Below are 26,756 nucleotides of genomic sequence, written 5' to 3' on the forward strand. Positions count from 1 at the left end.
TCACTCTGCATAACATTAAAGACAATGTTGAGAAAATATAGGGCTGCATTAGATGCAAAAATGTGCTGGAAGCACAGTAGATTTAATAGCTCCATAACTCATTCTCTCTAATTTATGTTTATTCTTAAGAAGAAATTTTTCTAGAATATGCACATTTCAAATATTACTAAGCCTTTATGTATGCATTCTTTTCTTATATCAAATAAATCATGTAGGTAAATTCAAGTGAGGAAATCCTAGAGACATTTGGAATGCAATGTTAGAATTTGAAAAAAAATGTCCAAGCTAGAGCTATAAAGTTGGAAGTTATCTGTGTAAGATCGAGAGTTTCAATCATGAGAAAGAACAGACTTGCCAAGCTTCGAGTACACACTTAAGAGAAGGTCAAGGACATAATCTTCAGAAGCCACCAAATTCAGAACACAGGAAAAGGAAGCAGCTAGGGAGGACCCCGACTGAGTACCCAGAATGTGTCATGAAGGTGCCAAGCATATATTCTAGCATAATTTAATCCTCCCTACAGCCCTGGCAAGCTGTTGCATACACCTGGTTTATAAGGGAGGCCAGAAGAAATCAAAAGCTGAATTGTCTTAGCCCAGACAGCACAAGTCTGTCAGATCAAGGCATGGGTTGGGCTGACAGAAAAATCAACGGCACAATTGTAAGACAGAGAGGAGAGGGACTGGGGGAACTCAGATGAAATGAACCAGCGCCCTCTGCCTCAGTAAAAGACACCAGCCTCTACCCAGTTTGCAAAGCCACAAATCAGGAGTTATCTTTCACCTCTCTTTTTCTTACATCAGATCCATTGGTAGGTCCTAGGAGTTCTACCTGAAGTTATGTCCCTATTTTTAAACCGCATCTTCTGCTCACAACCTTAGACTAAGGTACACATCTCTCCCCTAGAAAGCTCCAGTCACTTCCTATCCCATAGCTACTCTTTCCCAGATACAACCCATTTCCCCTACAGCAAATAACAATGTAACATGAATGCTATTGGCTTTTGGGGGCATTAATTAATCATTGTTCGTTGTTAGGACTTCATTGTTGGGAAGGTCCTGTCCATTTCAAAATGTTTAGCACCCCTAGTCTCTGTCCAGTACCATCCCAAGTTAATTGTCTCCAGTTACTTCCAAATGTCCCCAGGTGGGGAGCGTGGGAGGGAATAATACTGCTTCACCCTACCTTTCCTCATCTCAGGTCTAGAACCATGGTGCCTGGTTGATCTCTTAAGGTAAATCAGATTATGCCACTGCCCTGCTTAAAACCTTTAGTGGTTTCCCATTGCACTGATTTTTTTCAATACAATCCTAATTTCTTCTAGGGGATTTCAAGGCTGTTCACGACCTGCCTTCACCTACTTCTTCAATCTCATCTTCTAAAGCTGTCCTTTTTCTCCTCTTAGCTGCTTCAGTCCAGCTTCCTTTCTCACCCTTAGCTACATCAACATATTTTCTGCCTCTAGGCCTCCGTGCCTGCTATTCCCCTGGGAAGCCTCTCCCTTGTCACCTTTAGTGTAGCTCTTCTCTTTCTCTGCAGGGTTAGGCACTAATACTTATGAAGGTGTGAGGCTGCCAGTGGCTATCCTGGCTAAGACTGAAGGCAAGCACTGATGACAGAAAGAGAGAAGGAAGGAGGGAGGGAGGGGAGGAGGAAAGGTGAGGGGGAGAAAGAAAGAGAGAAGGGAAATGATTCCTGGATTTTATGGTGCCCTAGGTAAGACTCACCCATTTCAATTCCCAGCACATGAGGGGGTGACATTTCTCTTTTTACTTAAGCTGCTTTGGATTGGGTATCTACCACCTGCCAAGGAAAACACTCTAATACTCCATGTTCCCTCATAGCCACACTCGAGTATAGCAAGGGTAGAAAGCAAATGAGTCTCTTTTAGTACTGGGTTAAAGGTGAAATTTTCAGAATTCCCTTGAAACTCCCTCAAAGAAGGACTAGTCTCTTCAGCAGAGTTGCCCAAACCATTTCCAGTTTTTCACTAAATATTGCCTCTGCCCCTGTCCCATTATATCCTTTCTCTCTTTCTTCTTCCATCTCTTCCTATCCTTTGCCCTAAAGACACTCAAAGCTCTTCTCTCCTGGAAAAAAAATCGTCCCTCTACCTTCTAATCTATCCTGAAGCAGGAGAACAGATAGGTTCCAGGCTAGACATTTTTGCAACCAGCCTCCTTTTTATGCTTCCAGATAGAAATAACAAGTTCAGTTCAGTCACTCAGTCGTGTCCAACCCTTTGCGGCCCCATGAACTGCAGCACACCAGGCCTCCCTGTCCATCACCAACTCCCAGCATTTACTCAAACTCATGTCCATTGAGTCGGTGATGCCATCCAACCAACTCATCCTCTGTTGTTCCCTTCTCCTCCCGCCTTCAATCTTTCCCAGCATCAGGGTCTTTTCAAATGAGTCAGTTCTTTACATCAGGTGGCCAAAGTATTGGAGTTTCAACTTCAACATCAGTCCTTTCAGGGAATATTCAGGACTGATTTCCTTTAGGATGGACTGGTTGGATCTCCTTGCAGTCCAAGGGACTCTCAAGCATCTTCTCCAACACCACAGTTCAAAAGCATCAATTCTGCAGTGCTCAGCTTTCTTTATAGTCCAACTCTTACATCCATACATGACTACTGGAAAAATCACAGCTTTAACTAGACAGACCTTTGTTGGCAAAGTAATGTTTCTGCTTTTTAATATGCTATCTAGGTTGGTCATAACTTTTCTTCCAAGGGCAAACGTCTTTTAATTTCATGGCTGCAGTCATCATCTACAGTGATTTTTGGAACCCCAAAAAACAAAGTCTGACACTGTTTCCACTGTCTCCCCATCTATTTTCTGTGAAGTGATGGTACTAGATGCCGTGATGGTACTAGATTCCATGATCTTAGTTTTCTGAATGTTGAGCTTTAAACCAACTTTTTCACTTTTCTTCAACTCCTTCACTTTCATCAAGAGGCTCTTTAGTTCTTCTTCACTTGCTGCCATAAGGGTGGTGTCATCTGTATATCTGAGGTTATTGATATTTCTCCCAGCAATCTTGATTCCAGCTTGTGCTTCCTCCAGTCCAGTGTTTCTCATGATGTACTCTGCATATAAGTTAAATAAGCAGGGTGACAATATACAGCCTTGATGTACTCCTTTCCCAGTTTGGAGCCAGTCTGTTGTTTCATGTCTAGTTCTAACTGTTGCTTCCTGACCTGCACATAGATTTCTCAAGAGGCAGGTCAGGAGGTCTGTATTCCCATCTCTTTCAGAATTTTCCACAGTTTATTGTGATCCACGCAGTCAAAGACTTTGGCATAGACAATAAAGCAGAAATAGATGGTTTTCTGGAGCTCTCTTGCTTTTTCAATGATCCAGTGGATGTTGGCAATTTGATCTCTGGTTCCTCTGCCTTTTCTAAAAGCAGCTTGAACATCTGTAAGCTCACGGTTCACGTACTGTTGAAGCCTGGCTTGGAGAATTTTGAGCATTACTTTACTAGCGTGTGAGATGAGTGCAATTGTGCGGTAGTTTGAGCATTCTTTGGCATTGCCTTTCTTTGGGATTGGAATGAAAACTGACCTTTTCCAGGCCAGTGGCCACTGCTGAGTTTTCCAAATTTGCTGGCATATTGAGTGCAGCACTTTCACAGCATCATCTTTCAGGATTTGAAATAGCTCAACTTGAATTCCATCACCTCTACTAGTTTTATTCACAGTGATGTTTTCTAAGGCCCACTTGACTTTGCATTCCAGGATGTCCAGAAATAACAAGAGAAACAGGGTAAATAGCCGGACTTTGTCTCCTGTGGGCACTTTAAGATAATAGCCCAACAATGGCAGGGGCAGAGAGGGACTAAGCCCTGCTTGGGTAAAAGATCAGGAGCTCACATATTTCCCATCCTTAGAATCAGAAAGACCTCAACTGAACATGCACAGAAAGGCTCCTCGGCGGTCAAAAAGGAAGAGGGTGCCAGACTGTACGCTTTGCTAACTTCCCAGGGACCCTCGTGCTAAATTCCGTTTTGGCTAAAGGATGTATGTGCACACAGGGGAGGACCCTGAGACAAATCAGCTGTAGGGTAGAGGAAAACAAAGACCAGGAGGACTGCCCCCTTGTAAATGATTTAAACTTCCCAAGGTGTGACTCTCTTTGAGCTCTCCTGTGAGCCTCTGCATGTGTTCTGCTTTTCTAGTACATGTCTTACTTTCCTTTCTAACTGCTGTCTCCTTAGCAATTTTTTTTTCTCTAGGCAGCAAGAACTGGGGTCCAGAGTCTTAGCCCCAGTCCCTCCTGGTTTAGTGCTTAGGACTTTGTGCTCTCACTGCTGAACCCAAGTTTCCATCCCTGGTCAGGGAATGAAGGTCTTGCTGCAAGATGTTGCTCTCCACTGTGTCTGTGCAAAATCAATCCTTTAAAGATTACATCCTCTCTCTCCCCCCCTTCACCATCAAACTGCTTGAAAGAGATTACACATTCCTCTCCATTTTCTCATCATCTTCCACCAGGCATCTTCAACACCGCCACCAGGCTTTCATACTCAACCTTCTTGAAACTGTATCTGCCAGTGGTCACCATCACCTCCAAGTCAGTCAGCTAACCCATGGCCTTTTCTTGGTCCTCATGTTTATTGTTCTTTCTGTAGCATTTAGCTCAGCTGATCATGTCTGCCTCATCTTCCCTGGCTTCTGAGGCACCTAATGATTTTCCTACCTTCCTGGCCATTCTTTCTGGTTACTGGAATGTTGGCAAAACCTCCAGGCAAGAGTGATAAGGTGAGTGTCAATGCTTGATTCAGTCTTCTGGGGTCGAGTGAAACCACTCAATTGGTTATTAGTCCCAATCCTTTAAAATTTCATAAGAAAGGGTCCATCACTTAGGTTGCTCAGAACAACCTAATGCTAGTGGATAAACATTGAAATTGTCTAGGCACCACTCTATAATGGGAAGTATTTATTTCTTTATGCTCTCTGAGCACTTGGATAGTATCCACAAATGTCCACTGGATTTACCACTGGAGGTATCCCTCTTCTATTCATACTATAAACCAGAGCTTAAACTTGAGGCCTTAAAATGGATTGGCTAGAATCCACTTTAGTATATAGTACTATATATATACTTGTCTGGTGGCTCAGAGGATAAAGCGTCTCCCTGCAATGTGGGAGACCTGGGTTCGATCCCTGGGTCGGGAAGATCCCCTGGAGAAGGAAATGGCAACCCACTCCAGTATTCTTGCCTGGAGAATCCCATGGACAGAGGAGCCTAGGAGGCTACAGTCTACGGGGTCACAAAGAGTTGGACAAGACTGAGCAACTTCACTGTTTCTTTCTTACTATATACACATATAGTACAATCAACAGGTATAATTAAAGTGAGGCTCCGGTGCTAATTACTAACCTTTCCTTACCTGGGAATTGGGGAAAACCAATGATTGGTTTGTCTGTACAAAGTTTAAGCACTTGGTCCTAATTTAGCAATATTTTCTGACCATTATGAAATGAAAGAATTATTTTCTTATAAGGAAATTATCAGATCATATAGGTTGTGAGCAGATCCTGGTCTCACTTTTTCCTATGTATACAGGAGGTTTTGTTCTATTTTATTCCTACTTTCACTTTGATTTTGATTAGGGACACGTGGTAGGGTTGCTGGAAAGACCACACACATGAGATTGGATGAAGTAGGCAACAATCATGACAACATCTCAGCTTAGAACCTTCTTTATTAGAGCATTTTTAATGACAAGTAGATATAAACTTGGCAAGAGCACCTTTCAAAGTCACAGTTCCAATTATTTTTGTGAGGTCAAGAAGGAGAAGGCAGAGAACACAGTGGTGGAGGCTTACATCAAAGCAATGACCATCAAGCTGCTGACTTTATGTTCCATCAGACATCACTAGCACCTCCTCTGCTCCTATCCTTGGAAGGATGAGAAGTTGGGACTCAAGAGCTGACATTCATCTAGGCCACAGGCAGCACTTGCTTCCAGAGCAGACAAAGCCCCTACCCATACCCATACTTGGACAAAATGATAGCTGTATTCTCTGTGCCAAACCGTCTCATCTCCAACCATCTTCTAGATCTTGAAGTATCTGATTCTGCCTGGGCAAAGGCGGACTGGACCACCAGGAACGCCAGGCAGCCCCCCTACGGGTGTTTTCCCCACGCGGAAGGCTTCTCCCGAGGCTGACTCCACTGAGGCAACACCGGAGAAAGTGTGGCGCAGATCATAGTGTGCCCGATGCAGAGGCAGGGGCACGGCCACCAAGCTCGGCCCCGCCACCACGGAGGCCACGGGCAGCCCCGCTGCAGAAGGCGCAGGGGCGGCTGCGTCCGGCACTGCGCTCGGGGCCACAGCTTCGGCGCCGTCGGGCTGGGGCTGCGGAATCACAGGCTGGAGAGAGGACCGTTTCTTTAGGTTAGCTGCCTTTCTCCTCCTTCCAGGGGAAATCCCCACCCAATTCTCTCACAGTAATAATTTTTATGTGTAAGGAATCTGGCCAAGAACTACCTAGGTACAAAGCATAGTCACAGGGCTCCAGGGGAGGGGTAACTGGCTTGCGCCGTTCCCTTTCTCACCAGCTGTTTTGGGGTTGGTAGACTTACACTCACGTTTCAGGAGCAAAAGAACCCCACCTTATGGCTAACTTGCACCAGCAGCGTCACCCTCTTTTTCATCTACACCCGCAGTTACATGGAGCTAGCAGGCAGATCTACCCGCTGTCTCTGCAACTCAGAAAACCACTCCCACACACCCCACTCACTCCCCGAGGAGGCAGCTAGAAACATGACCTTGCCAACTGCACCTGGGGGTGGTTTGCCCTGTAAGTACCAGTTCCTGGAAGGGGAGGACATGAATGAAACCTTTCATTTACTGATGATTTCACATTCCTGGCACTATCTATATTGTGGGGCTCAGAAGAACAGGCAGCTAATGCCCTGATTACTACTGCATGGCAGAAATTCAAAGGGGTCATTGGATTCTGAAAAACAGGGCCAGTACATCTATGGGGCTCTTACCTGCGTTTGGAATACTGTGCAAGTCACTGCGACGTCTTCCCCACCAACAGCTTTCTGAATGAGTGACCCCTTACAGAAGCCATATTGCTGCCCACAGAAAGAGAAGAGTTATTTGAACAGGTTCAAAAATTGGACTTCTCACCCAGTTTCACTTATACTCAACACATCCAGGGTAAGACGCTTAAATTCTTAATTCCTGTCTTTTCGTTTTTTGTTTTTTTAAAAAAACTTTTTTCCTAAAGTTTATGCTTTCTGCTTATATTTTATATAGAATGTAGAAAATACAGAAATGTTTTGGGAGTGAGAGAGCTCACCCATAATCTCAGAAATTGTGGTGACTCAGAAGAACTTCTGTTAACCTCTATGTATTTCTTTATTTTTAAATACGATTAGATATCATTTAAAAGTTGACATGATTGTGACTATACCATTTTGGAGACTGTGTTTTTCACATGCTAGAATGGTAGCAGTCTCTTATTCATTATTCTTTGAAAACATAATTTCTGGGTCTATAATTTTCTGTTTACTAACATGTCATATTTTATTCAACGATTCCCTCCTGTTGGACATTCAGATGTTTGGGGTCATTTTGAATCTGTCATAAATCATCTTTATAGATATATTTTGTCAAACAGCTGATATCTTTAGGCTAAATTCCTAGAAGTAGACATTACTGGCTTAAGGATTTAGGTTGCATACCTGAGGTATATCTAGAAAATCTACTTTATACTTCCAGCAGCCTGACATGACTCATATTAGTTAGGAAATAGACTCTAACTCCCGGGGCCTCCAGCAGATGAGAAGATCTGGTGATAGCTCTTAAGCAGGGGAGATGACAACCCAAGGGATGACCTGGCATGACGCAGTCTCACAGGGCATGGGTATTTTGCATTATCTCTTTCCATAGCCCCAAGATATAAACTTGCTCTAAGAAGTCTCTGTTCCATGACCAGCTTTGCCGATTCAGTGCCTGGCCCGCTCACCTTTTCTGCCAGCAGGTTGCACTTGGTTGGATCTATGACATCTTTAGCAATACAGTCAGTAGCAGCCACTGCAAACTCCACAGAGACAGAAGCTGAAAGAGGCTGATGAAGATACATGAACATTTTCATGGAGCAACACGACAGCATGAGAAAGGCAGGGAAGGAGAGCCCAGAGGGAACTAGTGAAGGCCATGGCAATACATAGTCCAGGGAGCACCACTCATGTAGACCGCACTGTGTGGCCAGGAAACATGCGCCTGGTGGCTTACACAGGGCTCACATGGTGGCATTGGATTTTAAGGGCTTGCATACAGAAGCTGGGGTTTGGGTGTTCCCTGAAGTAGGTGCAGGTATCCACTGCCCATCCTTCCAGAGCAGAGGCAAGTTTTCCGGTAGAAAGCAGGAACCCAGAGGGCTGACCTGACACTGATCTGGGTAGGAACCCTGCCTTCTGCCAATTTCCGTATTGGGGTTGCACTTTGAGACCCGAGGTTCAGGTTATTCCAAGATGGGATGGGAAAGTAATTAATTCCTCTCCCACATATTTTAGATAGCAGGATCAAATGAAAAAGATAACTGGAAGTGCAGAAGATATTTATGCTTTTCTATCTCATTGTTCTTGGAGCATAAGGACACTTAAAATAATAAAATATCTCTTACTTGTTATAGTCTGAGGTGGAGGTTCTAGAATCACATATTTTGGTTAATAGAATTACTACGTACAGTGTATTTCCAAGTATGCCATGACTGGCATCCAGAATACCAGTTTTTGGTTTTTTTTAAATATTAGAATTATATTGTGTTCAAATGTGCTAACCTAACCACAGGACAATTAGTTGTTGTTTTTTTTTTTTTTCAGTGATTCCATGGCATTTTAAGATTCTGCCATTATACATAAGTATGCCCATGCCTTTGTCAATATCAATTATAAGAGTTGATACTTACAAGAGCAGATGTTCAGTGGTGATGGGTGATGGTGATGTGGAGACCCATGAATTTACAGTGTGTGCTTCTGGATAAAATGGGAATTCCCACCCTGGTGTTAACTAAAACCGAGGCTGAACAGATAAGCAGACTCTGACTATTTTATGTTGAAGTGGCTTACGTGGCGGGGTGCAGTCAGTGTCCTCTGGGTCCAGGACAGTCAGGACCCTTTCTTTCCCTTTTCTCCCACCACCCTCTTGACTTACTGTGGCTGCACTTGCTCCCTCCCTCACACTTGCTTCACCACGTCCACACCCCAGAGTGCCACCAACCTGCCCAATCCGTCAGCAGGGTCTCAGTCTTACCACAAATTGAGCCCGAGAAATTTCCAGCAGCTGAAAGTAGGAGCCGTTATTCTGGGCATTGAAGGTAGCCAGCGCGACCTCCACTGCGTGCACCACCCGGCTGTCGTTGAGCGGGGCCAGCAGGGGGCAGTCTGGGCACAACTTGCGCACGTCCTCGGCGGAGTCTGCGTACAGAAGTAACCCGGTTCGGGCCTGGAATTCTCAGGGGCATTAGTCCCCGCTCTGCTTATTTGAGAGGGCTAAGACAGGCTCCGAACAGTTACAGGCTGATTCTCTGCTTCTTACTTAAACCCTCGGGTGGCCCCTGGCGTGCTGGCATTTTTGCAGGAGCTCCTCTCACCAAGGGGTGATTTCCAACCTCCAAGCAGAACAATTCCTTAAAAAAACAGTTTTAAAATCCCCAAACTCAAGGAAATTTGGCTTCCCCTTTTCATCACCAATAAAGTGGCTAGATCTGCTTCTGTTGAAAACAATTCCGGTCCCTTCCTCACTCTCTACCGGGTAACCATAATAAGAACAGTCAACTCTACCTGGACTGGAATCACATTTTGTAAACAGCACGGAAAACTGGCCATCTTGTTTCAGCACGTGGATATCGCAGTCTCCTTCCACCGCCTGGAGAAATACACCCACAGTGAGGACCCCAGGGGGCTGATCTTCACTTCTCAAGGTGGAAGATAGGGCTAGGGGGGAAGAGGGGGTGGTCTCTCAGGCGTGGACGTCAAAGGTGAGCCTCACAAAATCTCCTTCACTTGGTGATATTGAAACAGGACACTGGTTTTGCTGAGGTTGCGGGGGAGTCGTGGGGGGCGGGGTACAATAAAAAGGGCAATTGTAAAAAATCGGCGCTAGGGAGGGCTACATCGACTGGCAGTTTTAGTTGGGGCACCACCCCACCCCACCCTGCAGTTGCCCTGAGAGGGCCACTCACGTGCTCCGTCTGCTGCCTCACGCTGCAGTTCGCCAGGGGCGTGGGGTCCAGCACGTGGCAGGTGGTTTCCAGGGTGTCTATTTCAATGTCATATACCTCTCCTGTGGGCCGCTGTGGAGACAGAGGATGAAGAGGTGAGCCTGAGCCTGCTGAGCGGGTCCACGGGTGAGCCCCCACTGGGTGTCAACACACCCATTGTTGGAAGGGTAAGAAAGAAGCGGGCATGGGCTTGGACAGGTTGATGGAACCACAGTCATCACTCTCAGATGTATTTGGAAGGCAAAAATGAGTGTCGGTACTTGCCCTTCAAGCCCTACTTTGAAAAAGTCGGTTTGGGATTTTTCTCAGTCAAGCAGCAAAGTAAGGTGGTGTGGGATAATAATTTACTGTCTCTCCTTTATCTTCTCTATCCCTCCCTTTACTTCTTCCTTCCTTCCTTCTCAACACCTACTTTCTTCCTTCCCTGTTTTCTTTTCCTTCCTAAAGGAAAAGTTGTCCTCTGTGGCTTTTTGTCTCCTAGATGCCTGGATGCAAAGTTGCTGTTCCCTACTGTCCCCTGCTGGTAGTAAGGGGGAAGCGTGATCCTTCCTCTGCTGGAGGAAGCAGTGTGTCTGTCCTTCATTTGCACAGAGGACAGGAGTTGTGGGCAAGGCAGTAACAGGGGAGCTTGGATGATTCCTTGGAGTTTTCCCTGCCAGTTCACTTGTTTCTGCATCCTTTCTTCAAAGACCGGAAAATCCAGAAGGTACGCATATGCCTATTTTTTTCTTTCAGCCCAACTCTGCTTGCCTCTCATTTCTGTTCTTCCTGATTCACTAGTACCTGAAACCTCAGACTCTCCTTTCCTGTTTTATGATGTGCAGATGTGACCAAATTAACTTCCTGAAAACACTCAGAGCTAGTGATAGGAGCCAGCATTCCAGCTTGTTCTCAAGCCCTGCTGTAAGTGAACATTGCAACATTGTTCTTTCTTTCCCTCAAATATGCAGGTTGTGTGTTATTTCCCCTGAACTGATCATTGCTTCCTCTGAACCACCACTGTACTTCACTATTGCATAACTCCTAAACTCCATCCGGGACAACCCTGATTTCAAATATTTTGTCCTATTGTAAGATCAGAGGTCTGTGAGTCAGTCCAGATGTCCTGAAGCTTGCCATATTTTCCTTCCTAGATTGTGAATCTTCTGTGGCACTAATTATATCTTTCTCATCTTTGTGTTAGGTTGAATCATTATCTGACTTCTTGCAAATATCTGACTGCTTTTAATATACAAGGCTGGCTATTTCATTAATTCAACTTAGCATGTCCCGTAGCACTTGACACTGGTTCTTGTCCTGGAAGACTTGTAATCAGCGTTGGCTGAAAGAATTACCCTTCATCAGCTATAAAATCTAATTTCAAAATAGGCAGTAAACAGATGCCTTTTCCCCACCTCTCCAAATCACTCAGCTGACCTCCAAGACACATTTCCTAGTTTGATCGTTGTCACCAGTTTCAGACTGCATTGCTTTCTCCTCCAGAGAGGTGAGGAGGTGTGAGGAGGTGAATCCTTTCAAGCCAAGATTTCTCACTGGGATGTGGGTACCTTTCTTGGGAAAGCAGCTTGTGTAGAGGAAGGAATACAGTGCTGAAATAGAATCCTAGCCTGATGCTTACTGTCTTCTGACCTTGGGTAAAGAAAAAAAAATGCCCTAAATATGTCAGAGCCTTCGTTATCTCTTATGTAAGACAAGGACAGTACCCCCACAGAACTGGGGATGCAGCGGGGAAGGGGTTACAGAGATGAACTATATGAAAGGGACTAGTACATAATAGGCACTTTAAAAATGTGCGCTTCATTCACACTCAGTCTTTATGCAGAGAAACAGAAACAGAGAAAAAGAAATGTTTTCCGGCCAGTGGTAGTTTGGCAGCCAGAATCCTTTCTCTGGTTCTAGTTTTTCTAGAAGGTCACACTTTCTACTTGTGACCTTCAAAATACCATTTGAAGCCTTGTCCTTTCCTCACACCTCCTGCTCCCATCCAGCACCCTCCTGGAGACCCTGACCACAGTACAGAATGTCTCCTCTCTTCCTTCAGCCTGCCCTCTCCCTCCCTCCTTGGAGGAATCAGGGCATTTTCGATATGCAGCTTCCTTTGTTCTGGGAGGCAGGCTCTCAGAGACACCCAGCTGAGCCTCCCACACCAGCCTGTCCCGCCTGGCAGGGCTGGTTCACTTACCCTTGGCCACACCTTCACACTGTCAATCTGGTTCAAGGTGTGCTTGTAGCCCCTAGGAAGGTGCTTATTGATGTAGTCCACGGCCGCCAAGGCTGCTTGCTCTGTGTCTGGGTCATCACAGGCCGGTTCCTTATAACCTGCAATCGGGTCAAGCGGGATCGAGTGGCAGTCCCCGAGCTGAGCCAGGCAAAAGAGCAGAACGAAGGATTTCATGGTGGCTTCAGAGAGGCCCTGGTGTGTCAGCAGGCAGGTAGCTGGAGGCTTCCGGACCAACCCAGGTGCTCTGACTGGTGGAGTGTCCAAAGGCTTTATTTATATGTTGGAGCCTGCGGAAGGATTGCGTAAGGATATGGGATGATTTCTGTTCTGGTTCCAAAAAAAAAGCCCCCTGCAAACATCAGTCCTGGAAAAGCAAACAGGTTATGACATCGCTGGCCCCCAAGAAATCTGCCAAAGTCAATGCTGCTTGGGGGTCGATGTGGGCAGGTTGGGGGGTGGGCTGGGGAGATGCTCCAGAGTTGGCCTGGAACATGGTAACAGCAGCAAAGAGAGGAGGCAGCTGAGAGGACAAGGTGAGCACCAAGGTGACGAGGGGCTGGCACGGTCAGCCCTGGAGCGCTGTGATTCTGGCAGCAGAGAGAATGCCCTCCATTGGGAGCTGAGGGCAACATGGGGTCCATGTTGGGGAAAGTAGGGATGCTCAGCAATTTACTAAAATCTTCACATGTCAGGGACAATTACCTTCTTCTGGAGGGAGAACAAGGCCCACAGATGTAGCCAAGGTACCAATGATTTGGAGTGAAGAGGGAAAGTTACGGGATCTTGGATAAGATCTAAGCCAAGATCTTGGATAAGATCCTTAGAGAAAAGAAGAAAGGAAGGGAGAGATTTCTGCCTGGAGTGGGGAATGGGGAGAGAGCTTCTTCCCTTCCTGTAGCAGGGCCGGGAGGGCTATGGCCTGCAGAGCTTCCCCACTGCCATGTCCCCTTCTCTCCAGACCGGACTGCCAACACACTGCCCAGATGCACCCTGACCTGGGTTCCCTGGGTTCCCTGGGTTCCACTGGATTGGCACGAGTGACCAAGTGTCACCGGTGACCCCGTGCGCCCGTGGCCTGTGCCCTCAGCCAGTAGACAAGTGCAGCAGAGAGGAGCCCTGGTCCAACAGCCACTCACTTGGCAGAGCTCTGGCTTTGAATCCTGCACTGCAGGCTGAGACTCTGTGAGGACACTGACACAGATGCCTCCGTAGGGCCCTTTGGAGCACTAGCAGAACTAGAGTGAGTCTTGGCAGCCAGAGCCCGCGGTCACAGTATTGGCTCAGACACTGCCTCTCAGTTGTGGCCCCTGATGATCTTAGGTGTGACCTCCAAGGAGAGGTGGTCAGGATAGTGAGAGCCTTGGAAAACATCATCCGAGGTTTAGTTTGGTTTAGCCTGGAGCGGAGAAGCCGGAAACATGGAAACCAACACGTTTTCCAAATATTTAGAGGTTATCATTGTGTGCGGGTGGACTTGCTCTGTTGTTTGCTATTGCTTTAGAGAACAAAACTTGGTTTAAAGGCGGGGGGTGGGGGTGTTCTATAGAGAAGCTTAATAATATTGACTTCCTGTAAGGAGGGAGATAAGCAAGGGGGGAGCCTGTGATGGGTAGAGAAGGTAGTAAGCAGTATAAGCATGGTTTTCACATTTGCTCCCAGCTGCTCACAAACAGACCCTTAATTCCAGAGACTTAGAAGGTGTGGTCAGGACCCCAGGTTCTTTGGTCATCCCTCAGGATAAGCCTTAGAACTGGGGGTCTTTCCATTAGCCTTGTGCCCCCATTGCCTCCAGGGCCTTGACTCATTAGAAACTTTTTGCACATGTTCTGCTTTTCTTTTAAAATACAAAACATGGTTATTACTAAAAATTTGAAAATCACAAAAAATATATGCAGTGAGATATCATAAGTTCAACTGTGTTCAATATAATTTTATTTTCCATAACACAGTTGGATTTCTGACTCTAAACTTTCTTTCATGAAAATAGAATCTACTCACTTCCAGGCAACCCAGCTTTCCAGGTACTTGGATTGAAACCCAGTCCAATTTAGGTTTGCCATTATGCTTCTTCTCCTAATGAGGTTAGAAGAAAGCCTGAAGTGCAGAGGGGGAGATTTATGCAAATACTGATTTTGTCAAGGTCAAGAGGTATCTACTTTTGCCTTGGCATCTTCTGCCAGGTAGCCTGTCTCATGTGGTCCTCAGACAAATGCACTCATGAGCTAGTGGCCTGCTTTCCTCCATCTAATCCATAGAAAGACAGTCCTCCCACATCCTATGATCAGGGGTCATATTATCAAAGCTGTGGCACCCTGTCTAGCCCACAGGTCTCTTCTTAGTTGGGAGCTACCCGCCTCGTTTTATTTTTTTGGCCACACCTCGCAACATGCGGAACTTCCCTGATCGGGGATAGAATCCACGCCCCATGCAATGGAAGCAGAGTCCACTGGGTAACCACGGAAGTCCCAGAGCTACCTGCCTCTTTAAGCTTGGCAGAATTTGTCTGCTTGCCCTCCCAGGCTGTGGGGGCTTCCTGAGGCTCCCTTCAAACTTGTCTGTTTAGACATTGCTGTCACAGCCCACCGGCCTCCACCCCCCACTGCTTTAGGGCGGCCCTGCTACTCAGGGGGCTTCTCCCTGCCATGTGATATCTCACTGTGCTACCTGTGTGTCCCCTCCCCTCCCTATCCCTGCAGCGAGGTTCCAGGCTCTTCTGGAGGCTCTTCTCCAGGACTCCCACACTGTTCTGGGGGTGGTTCTATTGCCATCCCAATCTGAGGGTAGAGGAAGAGAACAGAAAGTTCTCTCTGATCATCCTGTCTGACCATTTCTGTCTTATACTTGGCACATTTCTTTTGATACCTTTGTTCTTGCATCTTTCATGGGTGACAATTTCTAAAGCCCCAGGTATTGTCCTATTTTGCTGATGCTAGAAAAACAAAGCATGTAGTAAAGAGCAATTAATATCTCACCTGTCATCCTAACACAGATAAACACTGAAACAAAACTCACCCACAATCTCATCACCCAGAGATCAACAGTGTTAATGTTTTGGTGCATTTGCATCTTATTTTAATATAATTCAGTATAATATAATCATACTTATGTACAGCTTTGTATTCTTTTTTCATTTAACATTATAACTTGAATATTTCTTCATGTTATTAAATACTTTAAATCTGCTTATAATGACTACCTATGATTCTGTTGTATCATAATCTGTTTTACCATTCTCTTATTATTGTGCATTTAGTTTGTTTTCAATCGAGCACTCTCATATACAAAGTCATAATGAACTTTTAATTCAGGAATCTTTGACTTTCTAGTTATTTTTATTCAGGATAGAGGTTTATTAGTGAATCATTGATTTTAAAACATCTTAATATCTGTGGCCAAATTGCCTGTCATAAATTTCTACATTAATTTCTACCCCTATCTGGTAGGGTATATCAAATTTATATACTGTTATATATATGTGTGTGTGTATATATATATATGTGTATAATATATATATACACACATACACACATGTATATTATGCCAGGTCAACTGTTTTCTCTTTTCCTCTACCACTGCTTCTATGCTGACTTTTGGGGAAACTTAGATATGGGAAAATCATCAGAACTCTTTTTTAATGTATTTTATGAATATCTTTGGTTTTAGCTCAAGTATTCCATATGTCTAATGCTTATAAACTAAAATAGCTTTGGTGTCAAGCTGAATAAAACGGTCTCAATTTTTTTCAGTTGGAAAAACAAAGATTACCATTTACTTACTGAAAATGAAGGAGACACTAGAGGATCTTTTGATATTTTTTCCAAGAAAACTGTGACAAAGGATGCCCAAGGGAGGCTCTAAGTATTTCACCGTGCCTGACGACATCACTTTCAAACTTTGAAAGATTTTCACACACCGAATGCATGTGCCCTTGAGCGATCTTGGGTAAGTTTCATCCACCTAGCTCCAGCATATCAAGAGGAGACAAGCATTTACTCCATTTTCTGGTCATTCGTCTCATTACTTTAATGACTTCTCTGCATTTTTCTTTGAGGCCCAGGTCTGCACTAAAACAACGTCTAGTAGCACATTGAAGATATCAGGAACTTGTTAGAGCTGGTTGGGAAGAGCAGTCCCAAAGATCCAAGGAGCAGAAGAGGACCAACAACCTCCAGGAGATGGCAGCAGGGTGCTGGGCAGTGCTTTCTGTGCGGAGCTCATGCGGCTGATGGCGGAATTCCAAGATGGCAGCAGGGTTGGCACCAGCGCCTTTGTGTTTGTGAGTAGGGCTGTCCACTAGGGCGGCGATGCGTTCAAATTTCTCCAAAGCAGAATTCAGCCTTAGTTGGGAGTTAGATAAGGATGGTGGCAAGTGCAGGGTCAGAGTGGCTGCGGGTTGGTTCTGTCTGGGCCCTGCCAGCAGTCAGGAATCTCGGAAGGGAAAAATAGAGCCAGAAGGGGGTGAAATATCAAGTCAGGCAGTGAGGGCTCAGGTGAGAGCTAGAAACCCAGCCTCTCGCAAAACAGGACATGAACAAGTGCACGTCAGCAGAAGCCAGAGGAACCATTGGTTTTCACAGGGAGGAAGTGGCAGTGGTTGGTGTTTAAATTGTTGGGCCAGATTCTTGGCTCTGCCCTTTCTGGTACTTAAAGGGCCTAGGCCCTAAGAAGCCCAGTAGTGATTTCTGATAAGCCAGGTGTTTCTTCATCCTTATGGGTATTTATTGAACACCTACTATCTGTGATGTCAGGTGCCTGTATGCAGAGTGATGAGAAAACAGTCTGCACTAAAGGAGCTTACCTTGACTTCAGCCAAGAGCTGTAAGTTAGAAGAGATGATCATGTTGTATGTCCTAGGGAGACAGGTTGGGATTTCTATCTCCAGTGTAAAACCCTTGATCAATGGAATGCAAATTACTCTTCTCCAAGGACCCACCAGGCTTCTTTTCTTTTTTTAAAAAATTTTTATTTATTTATCTTTTTGCCACACCTCATGGTGTGTGGGATCTTAATTCCCCAGCCAAGGATCTAACCTGTACCCCTCGGCACTGGAAGTATGGAGCCTCAACCTCAGGACCACCAGGGAAGTCCCCCAAGAGGTTTCTTGTGAAGGCAATGGAGCTCTTGTTGCCCTGAAAGTTATTTAGAAGAGCCTTTTGTTTTCAGTGCCAATGCACCAAAGTTGGGAGACACTGGCCTGAGCACAATGTGGCAAAAAAAGATTAAACCCCAGTGACCACAGGGGATTACTTCCTTCTTTAGGTGGAGAAAGGGCTCAGCAAGCACCCCCCCCCCCACCACGCCCCCAACCCTGCTCTCATAACCGTGATCTGGCTCAAAAATCTAATCCATGGAAAGAAATGCTTGCTTTGTGGGTCACACCTCCTTAAATTATGTGCCTACGTCCTGTACTTTGCTGGATCCTAGTTCTGGCCCTGGGGAAGAGGCAGAATCTAAACCCAGAATAGAAAAAATGTATTTCATGAAGTCTTTCTATTCTTTCAAGTATAATGTTTTTCTCATTTAACTATTGATATTCTGTGTGAAATCAGCCTCAAGAACTCAGTGACACTTGTCCTCGACTTTCATTATCATATAGGAAATGATGGGGAACCTTCTATTCTCTTCTGTTTGGAAGAAGATTTAAAATCATACACTGCTTAGTGTGGCCTTGACACCCACTCCAACGTTCTGTCTCACAAAAGCGAATCATTTAAGGTTAAAGAAAGGATGGGGAGATTTGGACTTTCTGAAGCTGTAACAACTTCTCCTCAGAAAAACAACATTATCATCAGAGCTAATGATGTTGATTCCTTATTTCGTAAAAGGCTTTGTGCTTTTTTTTTTCATAACTGCCTGAGAGTTTTACTGTTCTCATCTTCCATCCCTTATAGAGTAACAGAGGTTCAGAGATGTTCTGGAACCTGCCCGTATCACAGAGTAGTGGACCCTGGCTTTACTCCAATTGCTTTGTCTCTATTAACCTCAAACCAAAAGAATATAGGGCCCCCCAAAACTGAGGAGGTTGGCTCCTAAACATTGCCTTAAAGTGAATAAATCATTATTCTTAGCAATAAGAAACATGGCTGTATGCCAAATTTGAAAAAATGCAAAAGATATATAAAAGTGTATTGTGTGGTTAACAATTAAAAGAAGAAAAAAAAGTTAGTTTATCCAGCTCATTTCAGTCAGTGGAAAATAGCTAAAAATCGATTTTGCAGAAGAGACTTTCACCTCTTGACTTCAGTTGTTTTTGAAACTATCTCTAGCTCCAGTTTAGGAGGTAAATAAAAGGTAAATGATTACATTATTTCTGGTTAAATGTTTTCCAGGGGAATGCTAGTCAAGGCAGAGAATTACATCCATCCTTCCTGCTGGTTTGTCATCAACATTTGATATCTTCCAAATAAGTGAGTGGCTGTCTTCAGACCAGAAGGAAGATGAGAGTTGAAACCATTGTCTTCTAATGAGCACTTTAGGGTGCCATCTGCGGCCATGGACATGGAGGTGTTCAGAGGAGCTGTGGCCTTGGGTCATATGGTTATACTGAGGCCACTGAAATCAGCCAATTCATTGCACCTTAGTAAATCCGGGCCCTTCTTTATCCAGCATGTGGATGACTGGGGTTGGAATGGGTCCTTTTTGACAGTGAGTCAGTATTGGAAGTTTGATGGATTCGTTTATTGACTTGTATTGAGTTCTTCTCTGGACACACATTCATTAACTCCAAACTGTTTCTTGGACACTTACATTGTGCCCAGTGCTAAGGATGCACAGATGGAAGGTGACATTCCTGTCTTCGATGCTCGCTGTTTTTGAGTCTAGCTCCATAGCACTCTGCTAGTTCTTGTGCACCTACTAGAGGAGTGTAGGCTGTGGGTCCTGCGCTCAGCCTGCATTAAATCCAGAGGAACACAGGCCTGAGTTGGGAGGTTCTCGGAGGACAGCAGTGTCTATGTCATTGTCAATCTTATGTGCTCAGCTCCTGCCTCCTGCCCAACCCTGCACGGCTAAGCCCCAGACGTGATCACTGAGGGGCTCTTGGCCAGTCTCTCCTACTCAGCTCAGAGCCTCCTTCCAATGTCTGGAGTCTTCCTGAGGACATCCAGATACAGACTTCTCTCCACCACTGTGGCAGCCCATCTGTTATTGAATCCCTCTGGTAACTGGGAAGTTACTAGTTTCCTTCACACTGAGTCAACACCAGCCTAACTTGTAGTCTCACCAACAGATGCAGATTCTCCCTTCAGGAACTACATAAACTAAATTGATTTTTTGATGCAGTGTTGGGCTTCAGGCATTTACAGACATCCTAAGGCAGTGGGAGGATAAATGTTAGCAGGAAGGCAGGGCGAGTAAGATGGAAAGGGGCAGATGGGTGGGGGGGAAGGGCTCAGGAGCAGCTTAGATTGATCAGGAGCCCTGCATTTAGAGTTAGGCCAGACCCTGGTGCCGCCCTTTACTAGCTGTTTGATCTAACTAGATATTTAATCATGGTAAGCCATAGTTTTTTCATCTGTTAGGTTGTGGTAGTGGTTTAATCACTGTGTCTGATTCTTGGACTATAGCCCACCACGCTTCTCTGTCCATGGAATTTTCCAGGCAAGAATACTGAAGTGGGTAGTCATTCCCTTCTCCAGGGGATCTTCCTGATCCAAGGATCGAACCCACATCCCCTACATTGCAGGCGGTCTCCTGTATTTCAGACAGATTCTTTACTATTGAGCCAGTGGGGAAGCCCTCTTCATCCATTCACTAGGGCAGTAAAACCTGGCTAGTAAAAATGCGCTGAGAATTTAATGAGATAACATTTGCAAATACTCAGCCTAGGGTGTGGCACACAGTGAGCTATCAATAAATGGGAGCTCTGAATAACCCAACAGCACTCTAGTATAGAAAGCAAAAAAAGGTATCACAGGGCAAGGTGAATACAATGTGACTAAGGTATGGTCTTTGCCTTCAGTTAACAGTGACTAACAATGACAACATCCTATTCAGATGCAATATAGACCAATGGCTAAGAATGAGGGATCCTTAACTTTATCACTTTTGACAAGTTCCTTAACCCATCTGAGTTGGTTTACTCATCTGTGAAAAGGCATACCAACAGCCGTGCGTACGTCAGAGGATTGCTGAGAACATTACGTGAGATAGTACACTTATTCCTAGCATCAAGTAAGTATCTACACTGTCACATAGAGAGAACTGAAACATGTGCAAGAATGTGACTGCATTTTTTGCACCAATAAGCTGGCAAGGAGAGGGTCATGTGTATGTAACTTTTAGCAACAGGAGGGAGCAGAAGGAGAAAGGGGGATAGTGGGATTGTGGAAAGCTACGTATAGATTCTTCCCTGTTCCTTGGGCTAGTGGCATGAATAAGGCAGGACTCAGGGATAAGGGATGGTAGGCATAGATCAGTGCCTGGCAGGGCTGGGGAAGGTGAGCCCCCAGCTAAGCGCCTGTGAGGTGGGGAGCCAGGCAGGCAGGTGCTGGAGTGCTCAGGTAGGTGGGCAACTCAGGAGATTCCCTGGGAGGGGTTCGAAGGAGCGTTTGAACAATTGTGTCTGCCCAGTGGGCCTCTCAGTTTCCCCCGAGGGTTCCGGTGTAGTCACCTGGCTGCTGACTGTGTTCCAGACAGTGGCCCAGGTACTTCCGGGCAGTGCAAGCATTTAGCAGTGCCTTGCACTTGGTGTTACACTCTGCTGTCACCGAGTTGAAATTCCTAGTAACTTTTGAACAAGGAGCCCTGTGTTTGCAGTTTGCATTGAGCCATGAAATCGTATAGCCAGCTCTGTTAACCATAAAAGGAACCAAGCCTACAGGCATTCATGGTAGGAGGGGAGAACCATTCCCCACTGAGGGTGGGCAGCAGAAAGGAAAGAAGACATCACCAATGGGGGTGCATTTTGAATGTGACCCTGAAAACAGGCAGGATTTGGATAGGTAGAAATCAGAGTATGGCTGTCTGGTTGGAAGGAATACACTGACAAAGTCAAGAGGTGGAGGAGATTGGGCTGTGTTTAGGCAGTGATAAGAAACCCTTGTGAATTCAGAGTCCCCACTCCTGAGCTGCTCACATGGGCTCTCCCGGGGCAGCACTGTGCTCAGCTGGGCTTTCTCAGGGCAGCCTTTTCCCCACGACTTCTCTTAGACCTTTCCTCCAGGTCCGTTCTGCTAGATGCCTGTCAAACTCATGCATTATATTTAGCCATGTTATTCATAGAAACCACAAAGCAAGGCAGCAGGCAGGAGAGGTAGATACAACAAAGAATCAAGTAGAAACTTTTCATTGAAAAGTGTGGTTATTGAAATAAAAATGAAAAATACTTCAATAGGTCAAGTAATAGATCAAATGCAGACCAAGAAAAAATTCAATCAGGAATCCCCATCATCTAACTTGCTCTTGGTTTTTGGAACTCAAGTTCTGTGTGGGGGTTTGCATAGCAGGCACATGGTGTAAATGTGGAACTCTGACAAGAATACACATCCTATCCTCTGTCCACTACCCCACACTACCATGGCCCTCATTTCACTCCATAGTGGTGCGTTTCCCCAAACGGACTCCTGGAGTGATCTGGAAAATAGTGCCAGCACTGGTACTTATACATTTAGCTATAGTCATACCCTGGCCCTTCAGAGGAGAGACAACATGAAAGATATTTTCTTCTAAACATCTCACAATCTCTATCCCCAAGCTTACTACCTTAAAATTTATCAAGATTTATTTCAAACTTCCCTGGCGGTCCAGCGATTAAGGCTCTGCACATCCAATGCAGAGGCATGGGTTCAATCCCTGGTCTGGGAACTAAGATCCCACATGACCTAAGATCTCACATGCCCCATGGCATGGCCAAGAAATTAAAATAAATAAATAATTTAAAAGAAATAAAGTTTAGTTCTGTGAACAAAGTGGATCATGAGTGGCACTCCAACATACGTTTTGTGATATTTCCATTTGATTTGCATAAATATTGAACTTTGTCACTCAATCAACATGTCTTGATTTTCCTTTTCCGATATAAGCGTGCCATGGCTTCTGAAAGTTGGAGCTCCCATTTCTAAATTAAGTGAGACAGAGTTATAGAGATAGCTAGTTGGTTTTTTGTGGTCCCAGAGCCTCAGCCCCCTTCTAGGCCATGTTGCTGTGTGTCTGGGGATTGGTGAAACAGACCACCAAGACACCATCTGCAGGAGGGGTGTGGTGCCTTCTGGGCCAGCACCCACCTCCTTGGATAGAGTCAGGGCCGACAGGCCTGCCTGGCACGGAGGCCTCCTCCACAGTCAAAGCAAACAACACAACAGTGTCTGTCACTCAGATTTGTCTCCTGGCCTGGCACTGCTTTGAACTCATTATCTGAATTCTATTATGAGAAAGAACTGAAGAGGGCTGTCCCCAGAGGACCTCAGGAATATTCCAGCATTTATGTTTTGTTGCCTGTTGACAGCCTATAACAGAAGAGCAAAGAGACCTTCTCCCACAGACTGTACAGAACTCAGTATGGCCCTGGGTGCTCCAGGGCCTCCGCTAGGGCGGGAGAAGCCAGTGTTCAGCAGCAGGCGTGGTGCCCCAGACAAGGGCCAGTGGAGCCTGGAGGCAGGCAGCAGTGTCCAGGGGCAGGCAGTGTGCCCTGCAGAAGACAGTGGTGCTCTCAAAGTCCCCATGGCATTTAATTGCTGTTAGAAAACAATGTCCACTCATTGTAAATAACTATTATGCAATGTATCTCTAGCGATAAGCATTTAACCAAAAGAAATTTGGGAGCGTTATGTTTAAGAAGGAATAGTAAATGGTTACCCAGGGAAGCTTAAACCAAGGGAGACCAGATTATGGAGGGAGAGGCAATGGCAGCATTATCTCTTTGTGAAAATTCCAAAACTAACATTTCAAGGTTGATTTACTTTCTGATGTAATAGAAGTCAAATTCCATTTGTTATTCCTGTGTCCTTAGTCCATGAGCTTAAAGATAAGTCCATGGAAAAGTATTGACCAGAGAACCTGAGGCAGGGGGCGGGAGGGCCTTTAATGGAGTGGATGGGGGTGAAGTTTACGCCCTAGTTTCCATCAGCACTGCCTTGCCTTTGATGTGAATGGTTGATGTTTCATCCAGTCTAACATGAAATGTTATAGGAGTGCCACTTTATGATATGTCAGCTGCTCTCCCTCCAACCCCAACCAGGTTACCCTGAGCCCCACTGCTGAATAGGAATCTAACCCCCAGTGCCTACAAGCTTCAGTTCCACCTCTGTTCTGCCACTCTGATGATGTTACAAACATGCTGAGGCCAATTTTCCTACTAAGGTCAGGAGAACAGCCATGACCCTCAGGGAGGAGATCACTGAATAAGTCTGCCTCCCCACTCACACTGGCTGGCTCCACCATGCATAAGCTGGCCTTTGGGCATTGTTGGTTCTCCAGGGTATCCAAAGTTCTTGTACATTGAGGCTGCTTGATAAATGTGTAATGAATCAATGGAGTGTATTGTTTTCTTCTTGTTTCCCTTTGAAAAAGTCTGCAATTGTTTCTAATTGTTTTTATGCCAAATTAAGCCTGCAAGGAGCTTCCCCGGTGGCGCCAATGGTAAAGAACTTGCCTGTCAATGCAGGAGACATAAGAGATGTGGGTTCCATCCCTGGGTTGGGAAGATCCCCTGGAGGAGGGCATGGCAACCCACTCCAGTATTCTTGCCGGGATAATCCCATGGACAGAGGAGCCTGGCAGGCTATGGTCCACAGGGTCGCTAAGAGTCGGACACAACTGAAGCGACTTAAGCACACACACAGGCAAGCTGGAAAAGTCTTCCACAGTCAAATTCTCTCTTCTTCCTTGGTATAACTCTGTCCACTCCCTCTCTGCCCCACAGACACTGGACTTTTCCCTGGCTGAAGGGAGGACATGGAGGCCCTGCCTGAGTCATAGGGGGAGGGGCTGGCATTCATGGCCAATCAGTGGGAGAACAAACTGGAAACAAACTGGAAACAAACTAGAACAAACTGGAAACCTGGCAACTGTCAGTCACAGTTTCCATGTGAGGGTATGTGCTCAGTTGCTCAGTCGTGTCCGACTCTTGGCGACCCCATAGACTGTAGCCTGCCAGGCTCCTCTGTCCATGGGCTTCTCTAGGCAAGAATACCGGAGTGGGCTGCTATTTGCTTCTCCACAAAGTTTCCATACCTGACTTCTTGGTCAGTAGGATGTATATTATATCATCAGCCTATCCCCTCCATAGTCAAAGCTATGGTTTTACCAGTAGTCATGTATGGAAGTGAGAGTCGGACCATAAAGAAGGCTGAGCATCGAAGAATTGATGCTTTCGAACTGTGATGCAGAAGAAGACTCTTGAGAGTTCCTTGGACAGTATGGAGATCAAACCTGTCAATCCTAAAGGAAATCAACCCTGAATATTCATTGGAAGGGAAGGACTGATGCTGAAACTGAAGCTCCAATACTTGAGCCACCTGATGCAAAGAGCTGATTCATGGGAAGAGACCCTGATTCTGGGAAAGATAGAAGGCAGGAGGAGAAGGGGGCAATGGAGGATGAGATGGTTGGATGGTGTCACCAATTCAATGGATATGAGTTTGAGCACACTCCGGGAGATAGTGAAAGACAGGGAAGTCTGGCATGCTGCAGTCCATGGGGTCACAGAGAGTTGGACCGAACTGAGTGACTGAACAACAATCCCCTCCATGTTGGACAGCACCCTCTTGTGGAAATAAAGAAATTGTCTCAAAAATGTTTCTTGTGGGCCTGGGCTTTCCCTCTGGAGGGTTTCTGAAATCTGTGCCTGCAGGCTCAGGTTGTGACAGGGACTCTGAGGTCAGCCAGCTGGCCACTGCCTACTGTCTGTAGTCAGGGAAGGCTGGAATTCTGAAATGGAATAATACCACTGTTCACAGAAACTAATGTGTTTTATTAATATTATATAAAATGAAAAGCCTTAATATGGGTTTTAAGAAAATACTTGGCATAGAACAAATAATCACAGGACAAAAAAAAGAGACAACAAAAGGAACAAATAAAAAGTGAGAGAATTTTGCCAACATATAGTCAGAAAAATAATTTTGAAGGTATTTTTAGGGAATTTAAGCTGAGAACCACAAAAGTAGCTTGTACTCTTAGGAAGCATGATTGAATAAATTTATTCATTAAAATAAATGGAAATGTGTGAAAGACAATTAAGTTTACATTTTAACCATATTGTCAGTACATGTAATAGTTTCTACAGCTGCAATATAAAGGATGAGGTGCATGTATAAAGAAAATCATTGCCTCTCTGTTCCTCTGCATAAATGTCCAAAGTGGCATGTTGTTTCCAATGCATGCCAATCCATGAACCAGTCCAGGAAGGACTCACCAGGGTCTGGCCTGTCACTGCACACACTCACCCATCAACAGTCATGTCTTGGCCTTGTTCTTCTAGGTTTCCATGCACATTTCTCACAGATTCCTCCTTCATGGAACATTCTCAGGACTCAGCCTGGCTCTGCCCATCCAGTCCCTTCAGCCATCGCTCTTGCCCATGGCAATTGCGAACAACACGCATCTTCCATGCAAGCTGCCCCTTCAATGCTGGACCTTAGAGTGACCAATCATCCTGGCTTGGCTAAGGGGTCCATGGGGTCACAAAGAGTTGGACATGACCGAGGGACTAAACAACAAACCCCTCCAGAGTGGACAGCACCTTCTCATGGAAATAAAGAAACTTTCTCAAAAATGTTTCTTATGGGCCTGGGCTTTCCCTCTGGAGGTGTTTTGTGATCTGTGCCTGCAGGCTCAGGCACGCAACCCATGGACCCCAACTTTCATTCTGGAATTTGAAACTTCTGATGCTAAAACCGGAAACTAACAAGGATGAGTTGGTCACCCTAGCGCTGGTACAGGCCACACCAAATACTGTGAGTCTTGACTTTCAGAATTCCAGCAGCACAGGCCCAAGAAATTTAAGGCTTCCTGCTATATTAACACCCTGACAGATGGTACACCACAGGTCAACTCTGAAGACACATGTGTTTATTTCTTATAAGACTCTGTGGTTGGTTTGCCTTTCCCCCTTTTAACCTTTAGTACTGTTGACCTGAAACAAATGGACAACCAGATATTTCTCCAGCAAAGATGGATTGCTGGATCAGGAAAGAATTGGAGTTTGGAGCCTGAAACCAAGGTGAGCTACATACAAGGCTAAGTATGGCAAGCGAAGGAGAACACTTTAATAGAGAGGAAGAGGAATTTGGGAGGGCGGTGGTAAACAAATAGTCCATGACTTTTCATCGGCTGAGTCCTTGCTAG

The 26,756-nt window shown here is 45.4% G+C and overlaps 1 protein-coding gene and 1 long non-coding RNA gene across 3 annotated transcripts; one reads left to right on the plus strand and one right to left on the minus strand.

Moving 5' to 3' along the window:
- Window positions 1-5,691: 5,691 nt before the first annotated feature.
- Window positions 5,692-16,338, minus strand: AHSG (alpha 2-HS glycoprotein). Its single transcript, XM_020878817.2, has 8 exons — window positions 16,247-16,338; window positions 12,432-12,757; window positions 10,211-10,321; window positions 9,810-9,894; window positions 9,280-9,443; window positions 7,991-8,092; window positions 7,008-7,094; window positions 5,692-6,381 (listed from the first exon to the last, which is right to left on the minus strand). Exons 2-8 carry the CDS (start codon window positions 12,642-12,644, stop codon window positions 6,064-6,066), a joined length of 1,080 nt encoding a protein of 359 aa, XP_020734476.1. The 5' UTR covers window positions 12,645-12,757; window positions 16,247-16,338; the 3' UTR covers window positions 5,692-6,063.
- LOC110128174 (uncharacterized) lies at window positions 10,450-25,203 on the plus strand. Of its 2 annotated transcripts, XR_011487260.1 has the most exons (5): window positions 10,450-10,955; window positions 11,074-11,152; window positions 16,217-16,412; window positions 16,522-16,746; window positions 18,800-25,203. It is a non-coding gene; the product is annotated as an uncharacterized lncRNA (long non-coding RNA). The 2 variants fall into 2 exon arrangements; XR_002311077.2 differs by lacking the exon at window positions 11,074-11,152 and having other exon boundaries at window positions 10,463-10,955.
- Window positions 25,204-26,756: the final 1,553 nt, after the last annotated feature.

Source organism: Odocoileus virginianus, chromosome 4 (assembly GCF_023699985.2).
Source record: "Odocoileus virginianus isolate 20LAN1187 ecotype Illinois chromosome 4, Ovbor_1.2, whole genome shotgun sequence".
Taxonomy (NCBI): domain Eukaryota; kingdom Metazoa; phylum Chordata; class Mammalia; order Artiodactyla; family Cervidae; genus Odocoileus; species Odocoileus virginianus.